Source organism: Cryptomeria japonica, chromosome 7 (assembly GCF_030272615.1).
Source record: "Cryptomeria japonica chromosome 7, Sugi_1.0, whole genome shotgun sequence".
NCBI classification, from domain to species: domain Eukaryota; kingdom Viridiplantae; phylum Streptophyta; class Pinopsida; order Cupressales; family Cupressaceae; genus Cryptomeria; species Cryptomeria japonica.
This window is the reverse complement of record NC_081411.1, coordinates 418,936,195-418,963,233: the sequence shown is the minus strand read 5'-3', so window position 1 is coordinate 418,963,233 and position 27,039 is coordinate 418,936,195. Positions and strand designations below refer to the sequence as shown.

General features: G+C 37.4%; 1 protein-coding gene across 1 annotated transcript in view; it reads left to right on the top strand.

Moving 5' to 3' along the window:
- Positions 1 to 628: 628 nt before the first annotated feature.
- LOC131856808 (protein ZINC INDUCED FACILITATOR 1-like) overlaps positions 629 to 27,039 on the top strand; it is a 38,813-nt gene continuing 12,402 nt past the window's right edge. The window contains exon 1 of the mRNA XM_059208738.1: positions 629 to 796. Coding sequence (XP_059064721.1) covers positions 629 to 796 — 168 coding nt within the window. The remainder of the gene's footprint in view (positions 797 to 27,039) is intronic.

Here is a 27,039-nt window from a genome sequence, read left to right as displayed (position 1 = left end):
AGTTACATGTTTCATTTTCCTGCATTGGTAAATGTAATATTTTGAGGCCGACCTAGATATGTTCCAAAGGGTATATATATGGTACTACGTAATCATTTGTGGGACAAAGGAAGTAGTTATTTGAATAAGGATTGAGATTGGTGATTAGTGATCCAGTTGATTCTGAGAGTCCCAGTTGGATTGTATATGGCTTGTAGACTGCATGTAACCGGTTAACTACCAAATGGTCTATGATGATTGTATGATGATAATCGGTTGGTTTCCAGAGGTTCTAAGACAATAAAATGATATGTTTCTGTGATCTTGTTATCTTTTCTTTTTTCTTTCGTTGTGTTACTCTTGTTGCATAAGCTGATTAATTCTCTTTTGAGGGTTTTACCAGTTATGGCTGCATCAATTGGTATTAGAGCTGGTTATGAACTGGTTAATGAAAGAGATGTTTGTGAACCTTGAGGCATTCCTTTGGGTGGATAGATCACCAATTGGAGGCAGGTTGCACATGTGTTCAATAGATCACCAAGGAGAGGCAATTGAAATAGGTAGTCAGATTGTCAAGTTGAGGCAGTTCACCAGATCGAAAGAGGAGACGTCGTCTAGAAGGACAAACCCCCAAAGGGTAGAGCAGATGATGGAGGACTTCAAGAATGAAGTGAAGAACAAAATCCAGAATGCATTGGCTGGTTTGCAGAGGAACCCTAAATCTGAGGATGAGTATGAAGAAGTCGGTGAAGAGCTTGAAGCAGAAGAGCCAGAAGGACTAGAAGATGGAAGAGAGCAAAGATTCCTGATAGCAATGGTGCAAGCTAGTAAAGTTCATTAAGTGGAAGTTTCAAATTTTTTCGGAATGCTGAACCCGAAGGATCTGATTGATTGGATTAGAGAGTTGGAGAATTACTTTGAGTTTGAGGATGTCAAGGACCTGCAGAGAGTCTAGTTGGCACAAACTAAGTTGAAAGGGCATGCTGCCTTATGGTGAAAATAATTGTAGAAAGACATAGTGGATAATGGTGAAGTGAAGATCACTTGGTGGAGACAAATGGTTGCAAGATTGAAGGCCAAGTTCATACCGAGAGACTATGAGTTGGAATTGTTCAAGAAGTTGCAGACCTGAAACATGACTGTGAAAGAGTACACCGATGAATTCTACAAGGTGATGATTAGATTTGGATATAGAGTGATGGACAAAGAAAAGGTGCCGAGGTACATAAATGGACTTGCATTTAACATTCAGGATGAGATACGCATGTTGAGGGTTTCCACAGTTGAAGAAGCTTACTAGTATGCTTTGAAGGCTGAGGAGAATGTGAGAATAAGATAATTTAATAACCCTAGAGGGAAGGATAGATTCAAGGGGAAGATGAGTACAGAGAAGAAAAATTTTGAGGAAGAATAAAAACCTAAGTGGAGTAAAGAACTGGAACATAAAACATAGAGGAAAGGTAGTGGCAATACCGGTAGAGAATTTCCACAAATTTTTCAAGTGTGGAGAAATTGGACATAGATCTTATGAATGTAAGCAAGGAATGACAAGAAGTTGTGTGACAAATGAGGAACCAAAAGGTGAAGTTACCAGAACTGACTGTACACTGGAGCAAGGAGAATCCCTTATGTTTAGAAGATTCCTGATGGAGCAGAGCAGTGAGGGTACGAGATCTACTCAAAGAAATAGTCTTTTTCAGACTGTGTGCAAATCAGGTGGTAAGTGTTGCAAGGTTATTGTGGATAGTGGAATTACTGATAATTCGGTATCTGAATAGATGGTAGTGAAGCTTGGATTGAAAAGGCTTGTGCATCCTTGTCCTTACAAGGTGTAGTGTCATCAAATTGTGACCCTTGCAATTTTCGACCACATTAGGGTCCTCACATTGGCGAATCAAATCCCCTAGCCTGATTGGAGACCCGAGAATTGCTCATCCCTCAAAAATGTACCTTTTTTTGCCCTCTGCATTGCCTGAACCTACTTGTTGTCCTGAGTTAAGGGCAGGACAAGGGCCTGTCCCCCTAGTATAAGGGCATGGTGCCCTTGTCCTTGCCCTATCCTGGGACCCCTTCATTCAAACTATGCATTGGTCTTTGCAATTTGTGAGCAAGAAAAATTTCCCTATGCCAACCTATGACAAAAAATCAGTCCAATAACACTAATTGACGAATATATATGTTACATTTTCCCTCCCATTTGCATAAGTTGGATAAGGTGAATAAGTGCATAAGTTCAAATACATGAGATCACGCATTAAGGAATTCAAGAGCATTCAAGCATTCCTTTCAAGCATTGAGCATTCTCAAGTCTCCCTTCAAGGCTAGGTGTTGCATTCAAGTCAAAGATTCAACCATTGAAGAGGAGATCCCTTTCAACATTCAATTCCATTCAAGCAATTCTATCTATATTCTTATTGCAACCTCCCTTGAGGTGATTTACATTTTAGTATTTTGTTTACATTTACTTGCAAGTACTTTCTTTCATCATTTGGTTAATTCCAAAACTAGGGTTTGACCTGAAGGCAAACCCCCAATCCTAACCCCTTTTCCTCTCTTTTTTGTGTGTAGGTTGTAGGTGTGCAACTATATTTTTAGATTTGAACTCCATTTGCAGAGTCGGAAAAACCCTTTTCATTTTTTGGATTTTTCGGAGGACCATGTGTACTTTCAACATAGTCCCGACAACTTTTCCTCAAATTCACAGGGTGACTTAGTCTCAACATATTATAACCAGATCCAGGTGCACAACTTCATCCCACGCTTCTATCTCGAGTTATAATCAGTTCCTTGCTACTTTTACACTTAGTCCCAAAATACATAATTCAACCATTACTCATTCTAAAAGAGGGGTTAGCTTATCATTTCATACCACTGTCAATTCATTTAGTATTCAATCTCTCTCCTCAAAGATTGGATCTAGTGAATTATCTCCCCCTCTTTTAAATGTGATGTGTGTGAGGTGATTGAAGGGAATTCCATAGTGAAACGTTCATCTCTCATTGGAGGGAAGAAAAGCCTTCCTCTTGATCTCTCCATCATTCACTTTTCACCCCATTACACAAGGTAGGTTGGTTACAAGATGATCAAAAGATAGAAGTAATGGAACAGTGTTTGGTGAATTTAAATATTGGGCCTTTTAAGGATGAGGTTTTGTGTGATGTTGTATCTATGAGTGCTTGTCATGTCTTGTTGGGAAGACCTTGGTAGTTTGATAAGGAGCTATTAAGGACTGTAGAAGAAACCTAATCACTATTGAGAAAGATGGGCGGAAGTTCACACTGACTTATTTGAAGGAGAAAGAGAAGGAGGTGAAGAATATGAGTCTTGAGAAAATTTGCAAACTGAGAAACTAGTTGCAGAGGTTATACCAAAAGATGTCATGATTCTACAAAAGGATCTAATAAATAAGCTTGATGGATAGATAGAATCGGATGACATAAAGCTTATGGTGACAAACCGGATGAAGTCTCATGACAAAAATAAATCAAAGTTGCAAAAGAAAGAGAGCAGTAAGCAGAGACAATGTGCAGATCTGACGCAAAGGAAGAGAAACAAAGAGAGTCAGGGGTTAGAGAAGTCAGTTGAGATCCTGGAGGAGCTAAAGAAGAGGATGGCATATAAGGAATATTTTTGGTTCAGAAATGAGCATGGGGCCTTTATCTCAAATCCTTTTAGATGTTCTTGAGTTGCCTCTCATGGAACATCTCTTTCTACCTGGGGTGTCTGATGCAGGAGCATCCCAGGTCTATGAGCAATCTTTCATCAACCAAAAATATTTCCTTTTAGTTTGGTTCTTGTTCAGTTTAGTGTGCAGTAATCTGTGTTCTTACTGGTAGTTATTTTATTTTCATTGTAGATCCTATTTTTAGTTTGCAGGCTGGTTCGTGTGCTTAATTCCAAATTTTTCTGTCTGTTTGGATTCTTTTCCATCTAGTTATCACTCTTAGTTGACTATTTCTGGGTTCCAAGACAGTTCTTGTGCTTACCAGTTAACTTTCCTTCATTACTGAAGTGGTTCTTGGTGTGTGGATCTATTCTGGTTCTTGTTCGATGTTCTTTGGCATGTGACCAACCTTCCTGTTGATCCACACTTCTTGGTTATTATTTTTTGGATGGATTTCTTTCATTCATGGGGCCGATCTAGTTACACGTTTCATTTTCCTGCATTGGTAAATGTAATCTTTTGAGGCTGACCCAAATATGTTCTGGAGGGTATATATATGGTACTATGTAATCAATTTGTAGGACAGAGGAAGTAGAAATCAAAATAAGGATTGAGATTGGTGATTAGTGATCCTGTTGATTCTGAGAGTCCTGGTTGGATTGTATCTGGCTTGTAGCCTACATGTAACCGGTTAACTACCGGATGTTCTATGATGATTGTATGATGATAACCAGTTGGTTGTCGGAGGTTCTAAAACAATAAAGTGATCTTGTTATGTTTTCTTGTTGCTTTCATTATGTTACTCTTGCTGCATAAGCTGGTTAATTCTTTTTTGAGGGTTTTACCATTTATGGCTGCATCATGTAATGTCATGTAAGAGGCTATGTTTGGCATGTAAGGGTTGTATAAAATTTTACCATATTTTTTCAGAACCTTGTTTTGGCCCATGGTAATGTTTTATGGTGATAAATTGAACCTTCAAGGCTCTCTATATTGAGGGGTTGAGTTGGAGACAAAATAAGTTGTTTTATAGGTACATAGATGTTGTTGAATTCATGCAAGATTGAGGAAATATTTTTTTATTGCAATCTCTTTGGGAAGTAATATAGATTTGCCCTCTTTTCTTGGTGCTTTCTTTTTTCCGAAAAGGATTTCTCTATGTAATCACGATGTTATGCGTTTATTGTTTTATGGTGTTATCTTTTGATGTTATATCTGATTTCTTTCATATGATAAACATTGTTAGATCTTATTTATAGTTTGATTTGAAGCTTCTATTATTGTTTTCCACCTCTTCTTTTCTAACAGGGTTGTCTTTGGTGGTGGGACGTTCATGATTAGGGAAATTTTTATGGGGTCAATAACAAGGTGCCAAAGGGAACTACGCAAATACATTTCTTTAGATTTAGGGGAATTCACATACTCTTGCATTTCTCCAATATTGTCTAGAGTGCTTGGATGTGGTCTTTCACCAATCTGTATATAGTCTAATCATCTGGGTATTCGTCAAAAAAACCATGAATGATATTTTAAAGGTATCCACCATGATCTAGTTGAAGACAACATGGGCATTTTAAAGGCCAAATGGCATTATAGTGTACATAAATGAGCCCCATTCTATAAAAAATGTTGCTTTAGGATGATCCTTCTCTTTGATATGAGAATCCATAAGTGAATGAATAAATATCTCTTTCGACAATAGATTCTAAGGTTTTTTCTATAAATAGTGTGAGGAAGGCATTGTGTATATATGCCATGTTTAACTCCTAGAAACCAACGTACACTTGGATATTGCTTGTCATTTTGTTTTGTATGACCATGAGGCTTATCCATTTTGAATCATATGATTGTTTGATTATACTAGTTGCCAACATTTTTTCTAGGTTTTTTTTACCTTTTTGTTCATATTAGGTTTCAGTCTATAAGGTCTCTTCTAGACATGTTTAACTCCTTACTTTAGTTAAATCTTCATGGTCCAAAATTCCTCTTTAGTGCCCTTAATTTTGGTGAAGGTCTTGGGAAAGAGTTCTTCATAGTCTACGAGGAGTTCAATTATGATTCCAACAACCAGTTCATCCCAATAGTCTCCAATTTTTTCCATCTTTAGGCTATCAGATGCAACTATGTTTTCCTCCCCACAATTCCATGGTTGATTATAATAGTGTTTCCCAAATTCTTTCTTCAATTCCCTTTCTCATTCTCCTTCTCCTACTTAAATTTCTAGTTTAGGATATGTCTCTTCTTCATCCTTATTAATTTTATAACATCAGTTTTCCACCTATTGTTTTTGTTTATTAAACCATTCTACTAGCTTCCATACTCCTTGGCTCCACCCTCCATACTCCTTGGCTCTAGGGTGGCGGTTTAGATTCTAAGGATATGTTCACTAGTACTTGTTTAAATATGATGTTGTTAATGTTATGCAATGCTTAATGTATCTGTTCATTATCATGCCAAAATGAGATTTTGTAGGTAAAATCTTTGCAGACCTTATCCCAATCCTTGGTTTTCTAGTCTTCTTTCCTGATTGATGTACTAGGTTTGTATTACCAATGTTAGTGTCCAATAGAATAGTTGTATATACATGCAAAAATCATACTATCTATCTTTGGTCCATGTAGTAACACAAGTGTAGAGGTGACCACACAAATGATATTCTCTATCTTTGGTCCATGTAGTAACACAAGTGTGGTTTCTTCTCTTTCATTTTGTACTTCCCTTAATCCACTTATACTCATATTAACTATTTTCTCCAGATATTCATCACTTGTGGATGCGATTCTTTCCAAAGTTTTTAGGAACTCCTTAAATCTATCATACAATTTGATTGTAATATTACTAAAGTCTTTCCTAGGGAGTTGTGGTAGGGTACGAGCCCCATTTCTACTACATTCCCTTAACAACAGTCTCCTCTTCCTTTCATGTCCATCCATAGTTATTTATATACAACTTACTAACCCTTGTACTTTATCAAAATGTGAACTTATACTTTTTGGGATGTTCTCTTCTCTAGTTCCACTTCTTTTCTCTCTTCTTATGACAACACCTGCAATGGTGTGCTTAGAAACACCCTCATTGGCACATTCAATCCTTCTTCTATGTCTTTCTCCTCTCTCCATTATATTTCTTAGTCTCCTTTCTTCTCCATCAAGTTTGGTCGTTATGTCTTTCTTCTTCGTTACAATCTTCTCCTTGATCCCTCTTGTGTTCTTGTTATCACCTTTTTTCATGGGTGTTTATGATTTGGTATTGCATTTCTCCTATGTTGCATCCCATGGTGGTTATCCATTTGGTTAAGCTAATGGTCACATCTTTTCATAAGTCTTTCTAGACCATTTCCCCCATTCCATTTCCCATCCCTTTGGTGCCTAACCCCTCTCACAAGGTAGATGTCAAGATGAAATTTTTTTTATTAATCATATTTCTATTCTTATTTCCTAACTTTTTATAATCTGGTAATGTTCTTAAAATTTGAAATTTTTTTCTAGTAAAACCCAAATAGAACCTAACTAGGTTCCTAACAACATAACCAATGTTAGTAAGAAATTTGAGGGATATAGACCAAAGATCTATTTTCAAAGGATTTATGCATTTGTAGTCTTAATACCCTGGATTCACTCCTATTGAGGCAACAAATAGAGTATTCCAAATTCTACTTAAGTACTAAATCATAAAGAAACATCAAATACATAGATTAGACCAAAAAAAATGTATTTATATTTATATATCAATATATGTCAAGTTCATTCCTTATATCTCCTTTATATCTTATGTCTCTTATATATCTCATCTATTATGGTGAATACATATGTCTCCAATTCACATATCTTCTACATGGGATGTTTCCCTTAGTAACCCTAAAGAATATCCTATCTTCTAAGTTGTACATTTTGGAACCTTGTTTTTGTTTATAGTCTAAAGTCTCTGGACTGATGTTTGTACTATTTTTTGGTCAACAATGAGCTTTGTGGTGTGATGCACTTCAAGGTTGATTTACGATTAGGGCATCATCAAATAAAAGTTAGAGACGAGGATGAGCACAAAGCAAATTTCAAGTGTCACTATGGGCACTATGAGTTCTTGGTCATGCCATTTGGGTTGACCGATGCATCCACCACTTTTCAATCATTGCGCAGAAACTGTACGATATAAGAAATGTCGTATGATATTACGTAGAAACTATACGGAAAAATTCGAAAAAGTCAAAAATCCGAAAAAAATAAAAATAAAAAGTTAGTCTTGGAGGCCGAAAAAAAAGTAGTCTTGGGCCCACAGTGGGTGCCAAAAATGTGTGTGTGAAAAGTGGAATAAGAATCTGTATCTGAAATACACAACACTTCAATTAAGTCATTAGATGCATGGTTAGTAAATCAATAATCAATGAATAATAAATCATGACAAAGCGACCCATTGCCTTCTAGTAAATGGGAGTTTAGAATTGCTCTCAGATTTGTATAAGCAAATACCAGTGACTAGACTACACCTAAATGAAGGATTTAATCTATATGAGCATGAGCATGATATTTAGCTAAATGGATGCAATATGGATGAAAAATTCAAGCAATATGGATTCAAGCAATCGTGATTAAACTAAATATGCAAAAAGAAATTAAGCTAAGATGCAAAAATCTCAAAAAAACACAATAAATGATGCTCTGCAAAAAGGATTAGAAAATCTGTTTGATGGCAACACACACAAGAGCACAAGAAACAAACGTTAGTGTTAGCAACAAAAGATTATCCTAAACAGGCATATCAAGAGAGATATTAAGCATGAAATAGAAAGCATATAAACATAGAATGAAATAGCTAATCAAGATGCTCATAGTTGCTCCTCCCTTGTTCCTCTCCTCTCCAAGTCCCAAATGAGTGTAGCTCTCAGCTTTTAGCACTAGCCATGGATGCCATATGGAGATTCAAGATGGTTGAATATGATAAGCAAATACTATGCAAGAGTAGATAGTGATGCTATGAAAAAGCTCTATGCTAATGCCAGTATAACAACAATATTCTAAAATGCTTCTCCTTTGCTTGAGGAGAAGGGTTCTATTTATAGAATAAATGGGGAAATGAAGGGTTAAGATTGAGCAATCTTAACAAGGGTTAGGATTGAAAGTTGGGGATCCATGTGCACAATTGGCACCAATAAAATGGTGACAAGTTTCAACATAGGATTGGGTTGAGAGAAGAGGTTGGAGGCATTAAAGGCCTGAGAAGACCTCATGGTTATCTAGAAGGCAAGGGTCAAGTCTAAATTAAGATTACCCACTGGATTAAGAGTTAATCCAAGGATAAACCTTTGTGCAAATGTTTAAGAGATAATCATGGTCAAAGCATTAATGGCCTGATGAGACCTTTGGGTTGGGTAGAGGTTGAGTCAAAACAAATGTTTTAACCATGTGGGAGGGTTTGAGGTAACCATTAATGGTTATTGGAGACTTTGGGGATTAAGTGGTTGAAGGTTGAAAGCCTTCAATGGTTATCAAAGACTTTGAGCCATTTAGTGGTTGAAGGTTGGAAGCTTTCAAAGGTTATCCAAGACTTTGAAGGTTAATTTGTTGAACACACAAAGCATTAATTGCTTTTCAAAGACTTTGGAGTCTTTGAGAAGTGACTCCAATTTGCTTAGGAATGTGACAATATTTAAGGGATGGATTTAGGCTAATTAGGAAGGGTTTAGAAGAATCTAGAAGGGGTTTAGGCATACAAGTGGATTTTGTAGGAAAATGCAAGTGGGAGAAATTTTGGTATTTTCAATTAAAATAAAATCATTTATTTCAATTAAATGGTGTAAGTTGAATTTGGATAAATATTTAAATAAATATTAATTTATTTAAATGAGAAAAATGAAGATAAAGCATTTAAAATGCTTGAAGACTTTGAGGGAAACCATTAAAGGCTTGAAGACTTTAAGGAAAACCATTAAAGTCTTAAGAAGACTATAGAAAGAAGCCATCAAGTTTGAAGACTTTAAAGCCATCAAGTTTGACTACTTTAAGGGAAACCATTAAAAGTTTCAAGTGGGTGAGGATAAATAGGATTTTAAATAAATAATTTATTTAAAATAGTTGTGCAACTTGCTTTTGTAGGAAAATACAAGTGGGTGGAGGATAAAGGTGATTTAAATAAATTATTTATTTAAAATAATTGTGCAACTTGCATTTGTAGGAAAATGCAAGTGGGTAGAGGATAAAGGTGATTTTAAATAAATGTTAATTTATTTAAATGTGAGAGGTGGGATTTTGGGGGATTTAAATAAATATTAATTTATTTAAATGTGAGAGGTGGGATTTTGGGGGATTTAAATAAATATTAATTTATTTAAATGTGAGAGAAGATTTAATTAAACAAATATGATTTATTTATTTAATTAATGGTATGAATTTGGTTAAGTGAATTAAATCAAATAAATTGAATAATTTATTTAATTAATAGGAGAAGAGCGTTAAGATGAATTAATTAAATATTAATTTAATTAATTATTAATTGATGGTTAAATAATCAAATAAATACTAAATATTCATTTAATTAAGTGGACAGATTTATGTGACTACATTTGCCCCTCTTTGAGACGGTGCAGTTTATCGCATCGTTTCAAAGAAAGAAAAATAGGTGTGAAGAAATGCCCCATAAAATGTAAATTTAATGGGTGGTATGCCCCCTCGAGAGATGGGCCGAATTTTTTTATTTTTTTTTTTTTGAAAAATCGGGCGATCTCTCGAAAAAGAATGAAAAGTGGAGGGGAGGTAGAATAGAAGAAATTAGAACTAATGATGAAAGAATGGGAGAAAATGGAGTGAATATGAAGAAACAACAAGCCAGCGAGTACCCTGAGGTCATGCAAGAGATACATAGCAGATGTAGTGTGGGGTTTTGATTGATGCTATACAATTGATCAAAATTGGTTGGACAATCTGGTGCAATCGGTTTAATTGCCCCGGTCAAGTCAAAGCGTGACAGTTGATGTCAGTTGGTCGCTTGAACATGATAAAGTCTGAGTAAGTGAATCAAAGTGACCTGATGGTGACTTAGACAATTGATGTAATTGTCCGATGAAGTCAAGGTATATGAAGCAAAATACTCGTTGAGACTTAGACAATTGATGTAATTGTCCATTGGATTGTGTTTGATTGGCTAATCAATTGATAATGTGTGTGTGATGGATGGTTGTGGGGAATCATGGTAGCCCCGTTGAGACTAGGTCATTATGATAAATGCCTGATGTAGTCTAGGATTACCATAATCGATTACCTGTTGAGACCCGAAGATACTTGATCAGAGTATCTGTTGATAGTCTAGGTGTGTGGGAGTCGATGTATCTGTGTAGACAGAGTAACTAGCTTAATTTTGTGGATGAGTGAGGATGGGAAGTGATGAAGGGATTAGGATAATGTTGATGATCAAGATAGGGAGGGTGAGGGGGGATTTGATGTTAGATAGAAGATATGGAGGACTAGGATCGAGTCCTATGGAAAAAGATGAGTAAAATAGAGTATGCATTATTATGACTACGTATGCATGATATGCAGCTATTATGAATGTATGGATGGATGGAATGCAACGAAATGCAATATATACAGATGAGATGGAATGACGATCCATGGTGCTTTATTTTTCATCATTGAGCTTTAAAATGTTGTAAGAAAATACAAGCAACTTGACATAAAGATTCAAGATGACCAGAGTATTTCTTACATGGATTTTGATATAGCAAGTTAATACAAGCAACTTGATATAATGGATCAAGTTGACCTGAGTATTGCTTGCGGGACAGACAAAGATTATCTCCGTTCATGCATGACTTGGATCGTCCTCCTTGATCTTAGGCTGATCATATCCTGAGACAAGTGCATACCGTACTAAGAAATAAAAACCTTTATCCAAATTGGATGAGGAGGAACCAAAGAATGAGCATTGTACCTATAAACAAATAGTATATACATAAAGAATAAAAGAATATGGATCCTTGGTAATGGTTCATGCTCATATGGTCGAGGTATACGCTGTAGTCAGCAAGCTGTAGTGATCTATGACTGCATTTTGCATAAGATCACGTAGCTTAGTGAACTTCCCACGTAGACACCATTAGTACATGCCCCAGAACTTCATCGGAAATAATGCGCAAATGATACAAAACAATGCTGAAAGATCCCGATATAGATAAACGAACGATTGTACTCACAAATCAACCAAGTATTTGATAGCTTAACATAATTTTCTTGTCAAAGAAAACGTCATCTTGTCTTTGTTTTGGTAAGGAAGGATGCATCCTTGTTTAAAAGACAGTTTGATTGTTGATGTTGATTGTTTTGATTGATAAATGGTCATTTTGTTAAGTATGTCGCAATGTTTGTTTGGGATCTACTCAGATGGGTATGTACAATGTGTTGCCATGTTTTTGTGTGATTTTTCAATGGTTTTGTCGATGTTTTTGGATTTTGAATTGTTTTGAATGTTTTTGGTATTTTTGCGAGATATTTTTGAATGTTTTTGGATTTTGTGAGTCATTTTTGAATGTTTTTGGATTTTGCGAGACATTTTTGAATGTTTTTGGATTTTGCGAGACATTTTTGAATGTTTTTGCCAATGAATCACCAGTAATGTAGAATCCACTTCCATCATCTAGATTGTAAGGGCATTGCCCCCAAGTTGGACATGATTTATGAAAAGGTGGGAGGCTAGACGCATGGAGTACTTTCTTAATGATAGATGAATAACAAGCCATGGCTTTGGATGGATGGATGTATGTATGAAGTAAATGTGATCGCAACAAGTCTAAAAAGATAATGGAACCATAGCCCTTACGAGTGGCGCCTATTTGCCAGGTTTTCACCATCGCACTTACCCAAGGTGCCACCGGAGTGGTTGTTCACCGTTTGGATGCATGATTTTTCTTTACTTTTATGGAATGTTTTTTGTATTTTCTTTAGGACATTTTTCTGAATGTTTTTGGTATTTTCTGATATGCAGGGGAGCCTGATGCTCTGTACACCTTAGGTATAAAACCGTTTGAGGTGCATGCTATTGATTGGATCTGCGAGCGGTTCTCCGTCTGATGTAGCCAACTGATATGCCCCGGACCCGAATACAACAGTGACAACATATGGGCCGAGCCAGTTTGATTCAAACTTGCCCGGATGTTCTCGGTTTGGTTGGTTGCGAGGATTCTCTCGTAGAACAAGATCACCTACCTCAAATGTACGAGGTCTAACTCGGTGATTGTAGCTTCTGCTCATGCGCTGCTGATAGGCTTTGAGATGGTTGTATACAGCTTGTCGCTTCTCATCAAGTAACTCTAAGTCCTGAAGACGTGAGACTCTGTATGATTCCTCATCGATGAGATTGTGCAAGGAAACCCGTAAGGATGGTATCTCAACCTCAATAGGTAAGATAGCTTCTGCACCATAGACCAATGAATAAGGAGTTGCACCTGTAGGGGTTCGAATGCTAGTTCGATATGCCCATAATGCTGGATTCAATTGAACATGCCAATCACGACCGGCATCATTGACTGTCTTCTTTAGGATTCTCAATATGTTTTTATTGGATGCTTCGGCCTGACCATTGCCTTGTGGGTAATAGGGAGTGGAAAAGCGGTGTTGGATATGAAATTTCTCACAAAGTTCACGGACATCCTGATTTTTGAAAGGAAGACCGTTGTCTGTGACAATGGACATGGGTACACCATACCGGCAGATGATGTAGTTGAGGATGAATGAGGCGATCTGCTTGCCAGTGACTTGGGTAAGTGGAACAGCTTCGATCCACTTGGTGAAATATTCGGTGGCGGTAATAATGAATTTATGGCCATTGGATGAAGATGGATGGATTTTACCCACAAGATCAAGACCCCATTGACAAAAAGGCCATGGTGTTGTGATTGGTTGCAGTTCCTGGGCTGGTGCATGTATCAGGTCACCGTGAACTTGACATTTCTTGCATTTTCTGACAAAGTAATAGGAGTCCTTTTCCATAGATGGCCAATAGTATCCAGCTCTAATGATCTTCTTGGATAGTGATGGACCACTTGAGTGAGTCCCACAAATTCCTTCATGTACCTCTTCCAAAGCCTTTGTTATCTCATCTTGTTCCAGACATCGAAGGAGAGTACCATCAAGACCACGTCGGTATAGGGTTTCGGCAATAATGGTATATCGAGCAGTTTGGCGAATGAAGGTTTTACGTTGGTTATTTGATTGGTTGGGAGGAAGGGTGTGATCGCGGAGATAGGTGTAGAACTCACCATACCATGGGGATTCAGAACCAACAAGGCAACATATCATTTCAGATTCGGGGATATCATAAGTGGGGATCCAAAGTTGTTCTACCAAGAACTCGTAGCGTGTTGAATTCTGTGGAAGATCTAGTAGAGATGCGATGGTAGCCATGGCGTCAGCAGCTCGATTCTGATCTCTTGGTATCTGCTCAAAAGTGATAGTAGTAAATGATGTCTTTAGATTGTCCACCATTTGCTTGTATGGCATGAGTTTATCATCTTTGGTCTGATACTCATCTGTTGCTTGTCGAATGACTAGTTGGGAATCGCCATATACTTGCAATTCTTTTAATTTCCATTGTATGGCTAATCTGAGTCCTGTGATCAAGGCCTCATACTCTGCTATGTTGTTTGTGCATGGAAATGTGAGCCTGTAAGACTTCGGGATGCTATCACCTTGAGGTGTGATAAACAGAATGCCTGCCCCCGAGCCGTGCCTAGTGTATGAACCATCAAAATATAGCTTCCATGGTTGTACTTCTGTGAGCATGAATATCTCTTCATCTGGAAAATTGGAAATGAGGGGATGATCGCCTATGAGTGGTGCATCGGCCAACTGATCTGCAATAACTTGACCTTTGATAGCTTTACGGTCCACATACTCAATGTCAAATTCACTTAGAATCATCACCCATTTGGCCAAGCGGCCTGTCAATGCTGCTTTGCTGAGTAAATACTTGAGTGGATCAATCTTTGCAATGAGTTGCACCTTGTGTGTTAACAGATAGTGCCTCAGTTTAGTGGCTGCCAAGATTACTGCTAGGCAAGCTCGCTCAATAGGTGTGTAATTGAGTTCATAGCCCACAAGTGTGCGAGAGATGTAGTAAATAGCACACTCTTTTCCTTCTGCATTATGTTGTGCCAGTAGTACACCCAATGCTGTACTTGTTGCTGAGATATAGAGCAATAATGGTCTACTTGGATCTGGTGGCATCAGCAATGGTGGATTCATGAGATAGTCTTTAAGCGCCTGAAATGCTTGCTGGCATCGGGCATCCCACTGAAAGCGGATGTTCTTGTGTAGCAGGTGTGTGAAGGGGTGACACTTATCAGCCAATTGTGCAATGAATCTGCGGATGGATTGAAGCCGTCCTTGTAGTGTCCTTAGCTGACTGATATTCCTTGGAGGTGGCATGTCCATGATTGCCTTAACCTTTGCTGGATCGACCTCAATACCTTTGCTTGAGACAATGTATCCTAGAAGCTTCCCGGAGGTCACTCCGAAGACACATTTCTTTGGGTTGAGTCGAACATGGTATTGTTCCAGTCTATCAAAGATTTTATCTAAGATGTGAAGATGTCCTTCTCTAGTAAGTGATTTTGCTAGTAAATCATCCACATAATCTTCCATCATAGTATGCATCATGTCATGGAAGATGGTGGTCATTGCTCTTTGATAGGTCGCTCCTGCATTCTTTAGACCAAAAGGCATTACATTCCAGCAGTATGTGCCCCATGGACATGTGAAGGCTGTCTTATGTTGGTCCTCTGGTGCGATCTTTATTTGATTGTATCCTGAAAAGCCATCCATGAGTGAAAGCATGGCATGTCCTGCTGTCAAATCTACTATGATGTCAATATTTGGTAGAGGGAAGTCATCCTTAGGACATGCCTTATTCAGATCTCTGAAGTCTGTACAAATGCGGATGCCCCCTTTTGGTTTGCCAACTGGTACAATGTTGGAGATCCATTCTGCATAATCAATTGGTCTAATGAAACCAACATCCAGGAGTTTCTTGAGTTCTATTTTGACTAGCACGGCAATCTGAGGATGCATCTTACGAAGCTTCTGCTTGACAGGTTTGGCTCCTTTTGCTACTGTGAGATGATGCATGACTAAATCAGGATCAAGCCCAGGCATGTCTGCATATGACCATGCAAAGTTGATCTGACGCTGTTGGAAGAACTCTATAAATTGAGGCTGTTCCTCTGGAGTGAGAAGAGATGCCAGATGTATGATATGAGGGTTTTCAGGAGTCCCCACATTGTATTCTTTAGTCTCCTCAATGAGAATCGTCGATCGTTCCTGTTGTGTACTAGCAGGGAGAATGTCAAACCCTTCATCCTCAAGTGCCTCAGAGAGGTTTTCACCGTTGGATACGCTCTTTCTTTTTACTTTTGTTGGATCAAACAGTGCCACAGTGTGGTTTTCACTGGAAGATCCATGTTTTAATGTTATATTTTTGCAGCTGAAGGGTTTGGCATCCGCCCCGAAGTATGCTGCGCTATTAAGTTCAATGGCGAATCCAGCTTTGTGATCCCCGCTTGGTAGATTATCCCTTAATTCCAAAAAGTCAATGATAGCCTCATCATTTTGGAAGAGGTCAAGACATGGGGGATTTGGTTGGTTCCATTCGATGAGTTCAGGGTGGATAATGGGCATTACTTCATCGATTAAGTTAAGTGCGGGAGATGTATCAGTGAGGGTTAAGACAGTGTGGTGGAGGTCGTTGATGGTACTCTCCCTATCAGAATCCGGCGTAGGATGAGACGTAGGGTCTGTGGAAGATGTTTCCAGCTCAGGTACCCAAGTGGTCTTTATCTGTGCTTCTCCGTAAACAGGAATGTCTTTGCGTGGCGGAGGTAGTGACGTGTCTTCCTCATCTGAAGTGTTAAGCTGTACAGAATCAAATTCCCACTCATGTGAGTCGGTCTCTGAATCACTTTCCAGCATCCGATTGCTATACCATACTGGGATGTCGCTGGAGTTGAATACTGCAGGTGTGATTGGTTTATGTACCTTTGAGGTGATCGGTGCTGCAGGAACTGTGATGGGGTTTAAAGGTTTTGTCACTGGAAGTATCGACAGTGTTGATTTAGTGGCTTCTATTGGAACGGCTGGTGCCATAGATGCTGCTACGGGTTCCAATATAGTTGCTGCTATGAATGGTTTTATTGATGTGATGACTGCTGTGGATGGGATTACTAGTTCGATTGGTGGGATTTTTGGCACTGATGATGGTTGCGGTGGGTTTGTGAGCCTCGATGGGGCAGTGACAATATTGCTTGATGGTGCTTTGATTATGAAAGGTGTCCTCTTTACAGTAGGTGGGCAAAATGGTTTGCTAGGTTTTCCTTTAAATCTGAGTTTAGGAAGGATCTCTTTTTCAAAGCCTAGGCCTGTATTACCTTTGGGCTTGAACTCTGGCAGCAGCGGTTCATGTCGTCCTTGTTTGCAGTATCCCAAAGCACTCTGACCATCATATCCCATTCTTTGCATAATGAGGAGGCCTTTGCCATACTGTTCTGTAGGAAGTGTAACTCGCGGTATGTCAGTGGTGATGGGATCTTTATAGATCCATTCCGCTAGGTCCTCATCTTGTGTTTCTTCCTCTTGACTCTTTCCAAGAATGAAAGGCGTTAAGGCACATGCAGGCGTGATTAGTGGTTGCTGGAGCAACTGCTGTGGTTTACCATGTGTTCTAGGAGAAGTGGGCATTTGTCCCACACAAAAGAGCTGACTCAAGTTATATTCTCCAGGACCTTCCTCTGCTACTTTCATCTTTAGCTTTTCTTGCTTGGGCATAGGGGTGTTCGAACTGGCAAGAGAGGCAGGATTTACATATGATGTGGAGGAAATGGCTTCCCTATTATTAGGAACAGTAATCTCTGGTTGATGGCTGATATTATGGCAAAATGCAAAGGGATTTGCATCGCCCAGGATTGTGATCTCTACACCGTTATGTGGGAACTTGATACATTGATGGTAGGTAGATGGAACGGCTTGCATGGCATGTATCCAAGGTCTCCCTAATAATAGATTATATGGCAGAGGAAGGTCCAGAACCTGACAGATGATGTGCTTTACCACAGGGCCTACTCGGATTGGTAGTACCACAGCTCCTTTGGATGAACGCTCTGCATCATCATAGGCCTTGATGGTGATCTTCTTGCGAGGATCCACTGATTCTACTGCATAGCCCAATGCTGTGACCAACTGTAGTGTGCAAATGTTTAGGCCTGCTCCATTATCAATCAAGACTCGCTTGATCCTGTGTTGGTTGACAAAGCCTTCAATGTGGAGTGAGGCGTTATGAGGTTGCTGGAAGGAAGAGTTATCACTTTCGGAAAAAGTGAGACAAGGTGATGACTTTAGACTTCCAACCATGGCTTGAAATTGGTCCGTGTTCAGGTTTGCAGGGACTGACGCCTCTTGGAGTGCTTGATCCAAGATTGTTTTATGAGAGGGTGACAGACGCAAAAGCTCCAAGATGGATATAAGCGCAGGGGTTTTGTCTAATTGTTCCACAAGATTGTACTGCTTTGGGATGGAGGTGGTGCCTTGTGGAGCTGCCTTGATGGTAACTTTGCCATGACGCGTAACAACATTGCAATTTGAGGTGGGATTTTTGAAGGTGATAGTTGCAATTTGTTCACTGGCATCATACAGGTGATTGACAGTGTAGTTATACGCAGCTTGCGTATAATCAGTGGTATCAGGACCTCGTCTGGAAGTGGAAGGACCCCTTTGATCTTGTGATGGAAGTGGATTCTTGAACATCTGATGATCATTATTGGTTGTTTTTGGGTCATGTCCTTCAATTTCAATTTCTCCTCGGTCAATAAGATCCTGAATGAGATCTTTCAATCGATGACAATTACTTGTCTTATGTCCTCTTCCTTGATGGAACTCACAATGTTCAGTATCTCTCCACCATGCTGGTTTGACTTGAGGCTCATAATTTGATAACTTAGGTAAAGTGATCAAATTCTGAGAAATGAGTTGTCGCATCACTGTTTCAATGGGTTCCCCTAAGGGAGTGTATGTGCGTTTTTGTTTTTGTGGACGAGGTCTTGGTTCATCATGAGATGTGATGCGACCTTGATTAAGAGGAACATTTGTGTTATTTTGAGGTGGAGGATTTTGTCCTGCAAACCGAACCACAGGTTGTGCATTTTGGATAGTTCGAGCATCCACAACTCCATCGTTGACGATATTCTTATTCTTGTTCCAGAAGTTCGGTTTATCACTATTGAAGCGCGGGCGAGGACCATCTTTGGGTTCATTAAAGATTTTGATGAGTCCTTTTTTGATGAGTGCCCTTTCACATTTTATACCCTTGGTGATCATATCGTTAAAAGAGTCTGTGTCTTTGACATCCAGGTGAAATTCCATTTCTTCGTTTAAGTTGGAAATGAAAATTTCCACTAGTTCTCGTTCAGGTAACTGAAGAGAACGTCTGCTAGACATTTGGCGCCATCGTTGCAGGAATACTGAGAATAATTCACCTGGTTTTTGTTTGGTGTTACATAGATCAGCCATGGTGATGTCGCGTTCAATATTATAAGAGTAATGAGATAGGAACTTCTGGATGAGTTCCTCAAATGTTCTAATGCCACCTGGTAGTCGGGAAAACCATGATGTGGTTGTTCCTCCCAAGCTTTGGGGAAAAAGGCGCATTAAGTATGTGTCTTCATATGCAACTTCGAGACAAGCGGAATGAAATTCTCGGACATGATCGCGGGGATCTCCCTTTCCTCTATATTTTTCGAATTTTGGTGTTTCGAATCCGCGTGGAAAGGGTGGCATATAAAGATTCCTATCAAACGGATAGGGACAGATGTCGTTAAGTGAGAATTGATTGGTCTTAACACCACTATGAAGTTGTTGGGCGAGATTCTCGACTTGTTGCCGCAACATCTCCATTTCATTAGGAGGAGGAGGTGGTGGGTTACCTCGAGGGATGTTATATCTGATGGGATCTCTACGCCTTTCTTCCTCATGGCGACTTTGTCTTTCTGATGCTTGTCTTAATTGGGCAAGATCAAAGTCTGAGGGGAGTTTGGCTCCTTCTTGAGCGAGTTTTAAGAAGTGAGCATCTGCGTTGCTCCTTAGTATTTCATCAAATAATCTGTTAAAATGAGGATTATGCTGAACCCTTTCGATTGTTGAAGGAGTGGGTGTACCTGGGTTTTCATCATTCCCATTTCCTCCAAGTGCTTCTTGAAATTCATTGAGGTTGTCCTCTTCTTCCTCAATTTCTATTTCTCGTTGCCTTGATCGCGATCGGGTTTGAGCCATTTTGTTTGCAAGTTTATGTTTGAAGTTGATTGATGATGATGATGAGTTGTTTTATGAAGGATTGATGATTTTAGTGGATTGGTGGTATGTAGATCTCTAGCACTTTAAGGTAGATGCAACCGAAATTCCTTCTTTGAATTGCTTGTTTGTGTGATAAGATTTGATGTGATAAGGTGTAGAGAAATCTGAGATGTGTTACAGATTTTGACTACCTAGCAATGAGAGGATTCACTCATGAACTAGTTTTAACCTGCGTAGATGTGTCTCTTAGGATGAGCTTATCCTAGATGTAGAAACAATCTAAAAAGTGATGTGATGTGTTTGATTTCAAGCAATATCTAAAAGAGAACTTGGGACAAGAATCTCTTAATGTTTTGAGAGTTGGGACGGATTGATGATGAAGTGATGATGTATGAGTGAGATGATGGATGAAAATGTTTTCAACTTTCAATAAAAACTTTGTGTCACAAATGGGACAAACTCTTCTTCTTCCCTTTCAGACGTTGGTGGCACTTCTCGAGCTGTGTTGTAGGTGATACAGATGTTTGGGAAGAAGTTGGGATTAATCTTTCCTCCTTGATTTTTATGATAACTCAGAGCTCTATATTGCATAAAAGCTCTGCGGTTCAATGATTCTGAATCAAACTCGTTTGTTTTACCTTGAAGATAGAGATGCATGCGATGTAGAAAGACTCTATGTGAGACAAAGATTTGTCTATTGAGATAGAAGAATTTCCTCCTTTTGATCAAAGCCTTTGAGCTTAGTGGTCTCCTTTTCAAGGTGATACTCTGATGACACTTCTTCTTTCGCAAGATGTGAAGAATGGTCATAAATTTTTGATTCTTTGTTTGTTTGTACCTTGTTTTTGATGTTTTTGGTTGTGTTGACAGATGTTGGATGAATACTTTGTTTTTGGGATTGATTTTCTGATTTTTCTTTGACAAGAAAACAAAGCAAGCACACAAACACAAGAATGTAGCCTCAAAGGCACAAATGAGTATGGGTCTAGATCAACCCAATTCTTGGACTTGTTTTTGACCCTTCCTTTAGATGTATTTTAAGGTGTATTTCCAAAGCCTGAAGTCGGCTCAATTTGCTCTAGGTCTGTAAAACGAACACACTTCAAACACTCTTTATCCCTAAGGTCAAATGGCCAGTTGTGATAAATTTAGCCCACATCTTGATATTTCTTCGACTTTGGTACTACATACCTTATCAATCCCGCCGTGGCAGGTAAGGATGTGATATACTAAGTCTTGCACGAGCATAACAAATAGATGATCCCTATGATGGGGGAGTCACCACTTTTATCAAGCCACAAGTGACTTTTCAAAAAGCTATGTTTCTACTCAAGGAAATATGTATGGTGAGTATCTTGGGAGCAAAACCATCTATGCTCTTGCACTAAATTATATCTCAAATATCCTCAATCAATAGAACAGGTGGGCTACTACTTAAAGGTGTTTAGTCATGTTCGATGTTTTTGGACATAAGTTCATTCTGCAGTGACTCACTTAAGAGCCTTGTAACTGGTGGTGGGGCCCATTTGTCCTTTCGGCCAGTTACACTGTAGGAACAGCTATACCCAAGGCTACAGCTTTCGCTCTCACCTGATTTCTATAGCGGCTCGAAGGATTTACCGCTCGAGGTCGTTCCCAAGAGTATCGATCCCTTGGCAGGCCTCTCTTAAAAAGATAAAATTTGAGTGTTACTAACACTTTTCTCTTGCACCTAGGACCACGAGAGCCAAGGGAGAGGATAGTGTGTGTTAGAGGTAGGACCACTCGACCAACTCTTTGCACAAGTGTGCCAAGCACGAAAAACACTTGTTCTTTTTAATCTATCATTGCAATGTGATCTAACTATTTGGAGATGTTGCTCCAACAATCATGGTGTTCTTTTTAATTTTCAAAGGCAATTGTTTGAGTAAACTAGAATTTGAAAATCCTGGTCAACTTAATGAAAAACACGTTTGCATGAAGTAAAATTGCTTTGAAAATGAGACAAGTTGATTGTGAATTTTATTTGCACCAAAAATGGAAGTGTGGATTGTGAGTTTTATCTTGATGCAAGAAATAAAATTTGCCTTGTTGATTTTAAGCACCAAAACGAAGTTTGTTTTCTAACTTGCAAAAAAAAAAAAAAAATAAAGTTGTTTTTGTATAAGTTTGTGGTTCTTTTTACCTTTGAACAATGAAATTCTTTTTAAGAGCCCCAAACAAATGTGTGATTCTTTTTCAAAAGCCCAAATTTGAAATGTGAAGTTAATTTTAAACCAAAATAAAAAGTGAATTCATTTTTAAAACCAACTTCAAAAACAAGTTAGTAAAAAATATAAATCTACTCTTTAATCTAATTTAAATCTGCACAAAAGAGAAAAATAGTTAGTAAAATCTGCCTATTTGGTGGGCTTCTACAAGCCTAAATTTTTTATTTTTTATTTTGGTTACAAGGTGATTTGTACAACGTTTTGTTACAATAGCGCTAGTCTGCGTTTGAACAGAGGCACTATTTAACACAAACGTATTAAAAGAAAGGGAAAGACAGAGAAGGGAAAAGCACTGAAACAGGGGGAATAGCGCCAAAATAATGCCAAACGCACCAAAACAGTGTCAAAATCGCAACCTGTGTGACATTTTCAACATTCAAACATGTTATTGGTTAAAAAAAAAAAAAAAATGATCTTTTTGGTGTTTGGATTCACGTCAGGTTCACCAAATGATGTCATGGAAATGGAGACAAGGCAACAACAAAGTTCAATGTTAATAAGTTAGTTTCAACCATAAAAACAAAACAAAGAACTAAAAACCATTCCAAACATATCAAGAGAGATTTCAAAAAGCATGAAAGAAGTTTAACAAAATAAAAGAAAGGAGAAGAGCCTCCCTAAGATGCTTCCATGATGCCTTTTGATGCTTCTCCCTTGTTCCTCTCCTCTCCAAGTCCCAAATGAGTGTAGCTCTCAGCTTTTAGCACTAGCCATGGATGCCATATGGAGATTCAAGATGGTTGAATATGATAAGCAAATACTATGCAAGAGTAGATAGTGATGCTATGAAAAAGCTCTATGCTAATGCCAGTATAACAACAATATTCTAAAATGCTTCTCCTTTGCTTGAGGAGAAGGGTTCTATTTATAGAATAAATGGGGAAATGAAGGGTTAAGATTGAGCAATCTTAACAAGGGTTAGGATTGAAAGTTGGGGATCCATGTGCACAATTGGCACCAATAAAATGGTGACAAGTTTCAACATAGGATTGGGTTGAGAGAAGAGGTTGGAGGCATTAAAGGCCTGAGAAGACCTCATGGTTATCTAGAAGGCAAGGGTCAAGTCTAAATTAAGATTACCCACTGGATTAAGAGTTAATCCAAGGATAAACCTTTGTGCAAATGTTTAAGAGATAATCATGGTCAAAGCATTAATGGCCTGATGAGACCTTTGGGTTGGGTAGAGGTTGAGTCAAAACAAATGTTTTAACCATGTGGGAGGGTTTGAGGTAACCATTAATGGTTATTGGAGACTTTGGGGATTAAGTGGTTGAAGGTTGAAAGCCTTCAATGGTTATCAAAGACTTTGAGCCATTTAGTGGTTGAAGGTTGGAAGCTTTCAAAGGTTATCCAAGACTTTGAGGGTTAATTTGTTGAACACACAAAGCATTAATTGCTTTTCAAAGACTTTGGAGTCTTTGAGAAGTGACTCCAATTTGCTTAGGAATGTGACAATATTTAAGGGATGGATTTAGGCTAATTAGGAAGGGTTTAGAAGAATCTAGAAGGGGTTTAGGCATACAAGTGGATTTTGTAGGAAAATGCAAGTGGGAGAAATTTTGGTATTTTCAATTAAAATAAAATCATTTATTTCAATTAAATGGTGTAAGTTGAATTTGGATAAATATTTAAATAAATATTAATTTATTTAAATGAGAAAAATGAAGATAAAGCATTTAAAATGCTTGAAGACTTTGAGGGAAACCATTAAAGGCTTGAAGACTTTAAGGAAAACCATTAAAGTCTTAAGAAGACTATAGAAAGAAGCCATCAAGTTTGAAGACTTTAAAGCCATCAAGTTTGACTACTTTAAGGGAAACCATTAAAGGTTTCAAGTGGGTGAGGATAAATAGGATTTTAAATAAATAATTTATTTAAAATAGTTGTGCAACTTGCTTTTGTAGGAAAATACAAGTGGGTGGAGGATAAAGGTGATTTAAATAAATTATTTATTTAAAATAATTGTGCAACTTGCATTTGTAGGAAAATGCAAGTGGGTAGAGGATAAAGGTGATTTTAAATAAATGTTAATTTATTTAAATGTGAGAGGTGGGATTTTGGGGGATTTAAATAAATATTAATTTATTTAAATGTGAGAGGTGGGATTTTGGGGGATTTAAATAAATATTAATTTATTTAAATGTGAGAGAAGATTTAATTAAACAAATATGATTTATTTATTTAATTAATGGTATGAATTTGGTTAAGTGAATTAAATCAAATAAATTGAATAATTTATTTAATTAATAGGAGAAGAGCGTTAAGATGAATTAATTAAATATTAATTTAATTAATTATTAATTGATGGTTAAATAATCAAATAAATACTAAATATTCATTTAATTAAGTGGACAGATTTATGTGACTACAATATTCAATGACTCTAGAGCAAAAACTGTATAATAACAATAAATCTCCAAGGTGATTTGAATGAGAGTTGAAGGCTGAATTTATAGAAATGTTGTACTGGAGTATAAAAAATGTTGAATCAATCGCTTCATATCAAGTTGAGATCTCTCGATCATCTGAATCGAATCAATCGCTAGGGACATATCGGTTTCATCACTTTAAATCAAGCTGATATTGTCTTCATCTGAATCAGTTTGTTAACATTAATCAGTTTCATCTCTTTTCATCAAGCTGATTATTCGTTTAAACATAATCAAAAGTTTATAGGGTATCTTTGATCACACGCTCAATCTAAGCAGGTGTTTAGTTTCATCACATCGAATCAAGTTGGACAGTTTATCTTCACTCGTCATATCTTGATCAATCAAGTTCAAGATCGATTTTATCTTCGCTCGCTGTGTCTAGTTCAATCAAGTTCTAGATCAGTAAGATCCGCTTCTTGATCAATCAAGTTCAAGTTCGATATCTTTGCTCTCTATTGTTCCTAGTTCAATCAAGTTTGGGATCAGTATTGCTTTAATCAACTTTGTTCAGTTTCATCGCTTCAAATCAAGCTAAACACCTTGCTCTTCATCTGGTTAGTGATCAATCAAGTTCAAAACTAGTATCTCCTAGACGTTAACTATTCTTTGAACCAACGCACTGCTCGCACATTAATTTAAAGAGGGGTAAATGTAATACCCTAAAATTGGTCATCTAAACCATGGGCCCCTAATCTCAACAACATCACCAAGGTCCTAACCAAGGCAATTAAATCAATCTTGAGCATAATTAATTAATCCTCCAATCATTAAATGTCACATGGCAAATCAATTACTCAATATTAATTAAATATTTATTTAATTAATTGAATCATTTCCAAGAATATCATTTTGATCAATTATCTTATTTAATTTATTAAATATCCTAGCATATTTAATTAATTAATAAATTTGTCATTTAATCATAAAAAAAAGGAATTAATTTATTACAAAAGAGGAATTAATCACAAAGCAAGTGTTAAATTGAAAATAAAATAAAAGAATTGAACTAAGAGAAATCAAACTTGAGATATTATTTCTTTCTTCTAAATTGAGATAACTTGAAATAGGAAAAACAATTAATTGAATTATTAATCATTCTCCAAAATTGGAACTCAAAGCTTTTGAGAAAAAGAAGTTCAGTTGCATTGAAAAGACTCTTTCCTTGAATAAATCAAAGAGATATTGCATGAAATTATCTTTTTTTATCTCAAGCGCATGGAATTAATTAATTCTTATTTCCAATGCAAACTCAAACTTATAATCTGAATGGATTTCAATTAAACTATAATGAGAATCTATTTCCAGGTTAACTGAACCCGATTTCTCAATTATTTCAGTTAATCCTACATTGTGCTTTTTCTTGATCTCTCTTTTGATTATCTATAAATTCAACCTTCAGCTCTCATTCAAATCATCCTGGAGATTTATTGTTATTATACAGTTTTTGCTCTGGAGTCATTGAATATATTGTGCTTTTTTGAGATTTTTGCATCTTAGCTTAATTTCTTTTTGCATATTTAGTTTAATAATGATTGCTTGAATCCATATTGCTTGAATCTTTCATCCATCTTGCATCCATTTAGCTTAATATCATGCTCATGCTCATATACATTAAATCCTTCGTTTAGGTGTAGTCTAGTCACTGGTATTTGCTTATACAAATCTGGGAGCAATTCTAAACTCGCATTTACTAGAAGACAATGGGTTGCTTTGTAATGGTTTATTATTCATTGATTATTGATTTATTAACCATGCATCTAATGACTTAATTGAAGTGTTGTGAATTTTAGATACAGATTCTTACTCCACTTTTCACACACACAGGTGCCATTTTTTGGGTCCTAGCATGCTAACAAGTATATAAGGTAAGGGTCCCATGGTGGGAGCTTAAGCTCTATTTTTAAGGAAGAGATGTGTCCAATGGAGATTTTTCTTTTTGGGCTACAAAATTATTTGGAATTTGCTCCAAAAAAAATAGAAGCTCCTACTTTTTAGGCTTCCATTTTTTAGCAGGATGAGTCCCACCAAAAATTTTAGAGGGAAAATAGGAAAAAAAATTATTTCATTTTTCACTGTTGCTCATGGGACCATCAGCGTCCTTCAATTTAGGAGCTTAAATTTTTACGCAGAGCTACAAATTTCATGGGACCACCCGCTTTAAAAAATTCTTAAAAACTAGCACCCATTCTATTTTTTAGAAAGCCGCCTTCCATGAAACCCTAGCCTAATGTTGTTCAAACGCTTTTGGGAATTAATTCATAAGTTGGCTTGCCATGACAACAAATCAACTTTCCCTCCAAGATTGCATTTTAGTTCAGAATTTTTTTATCCCAGCACAGGTATTTTTTTAATTGTTGGCCACCATTTTTAGGAGATTGTCAATCAAGGGTACTGTT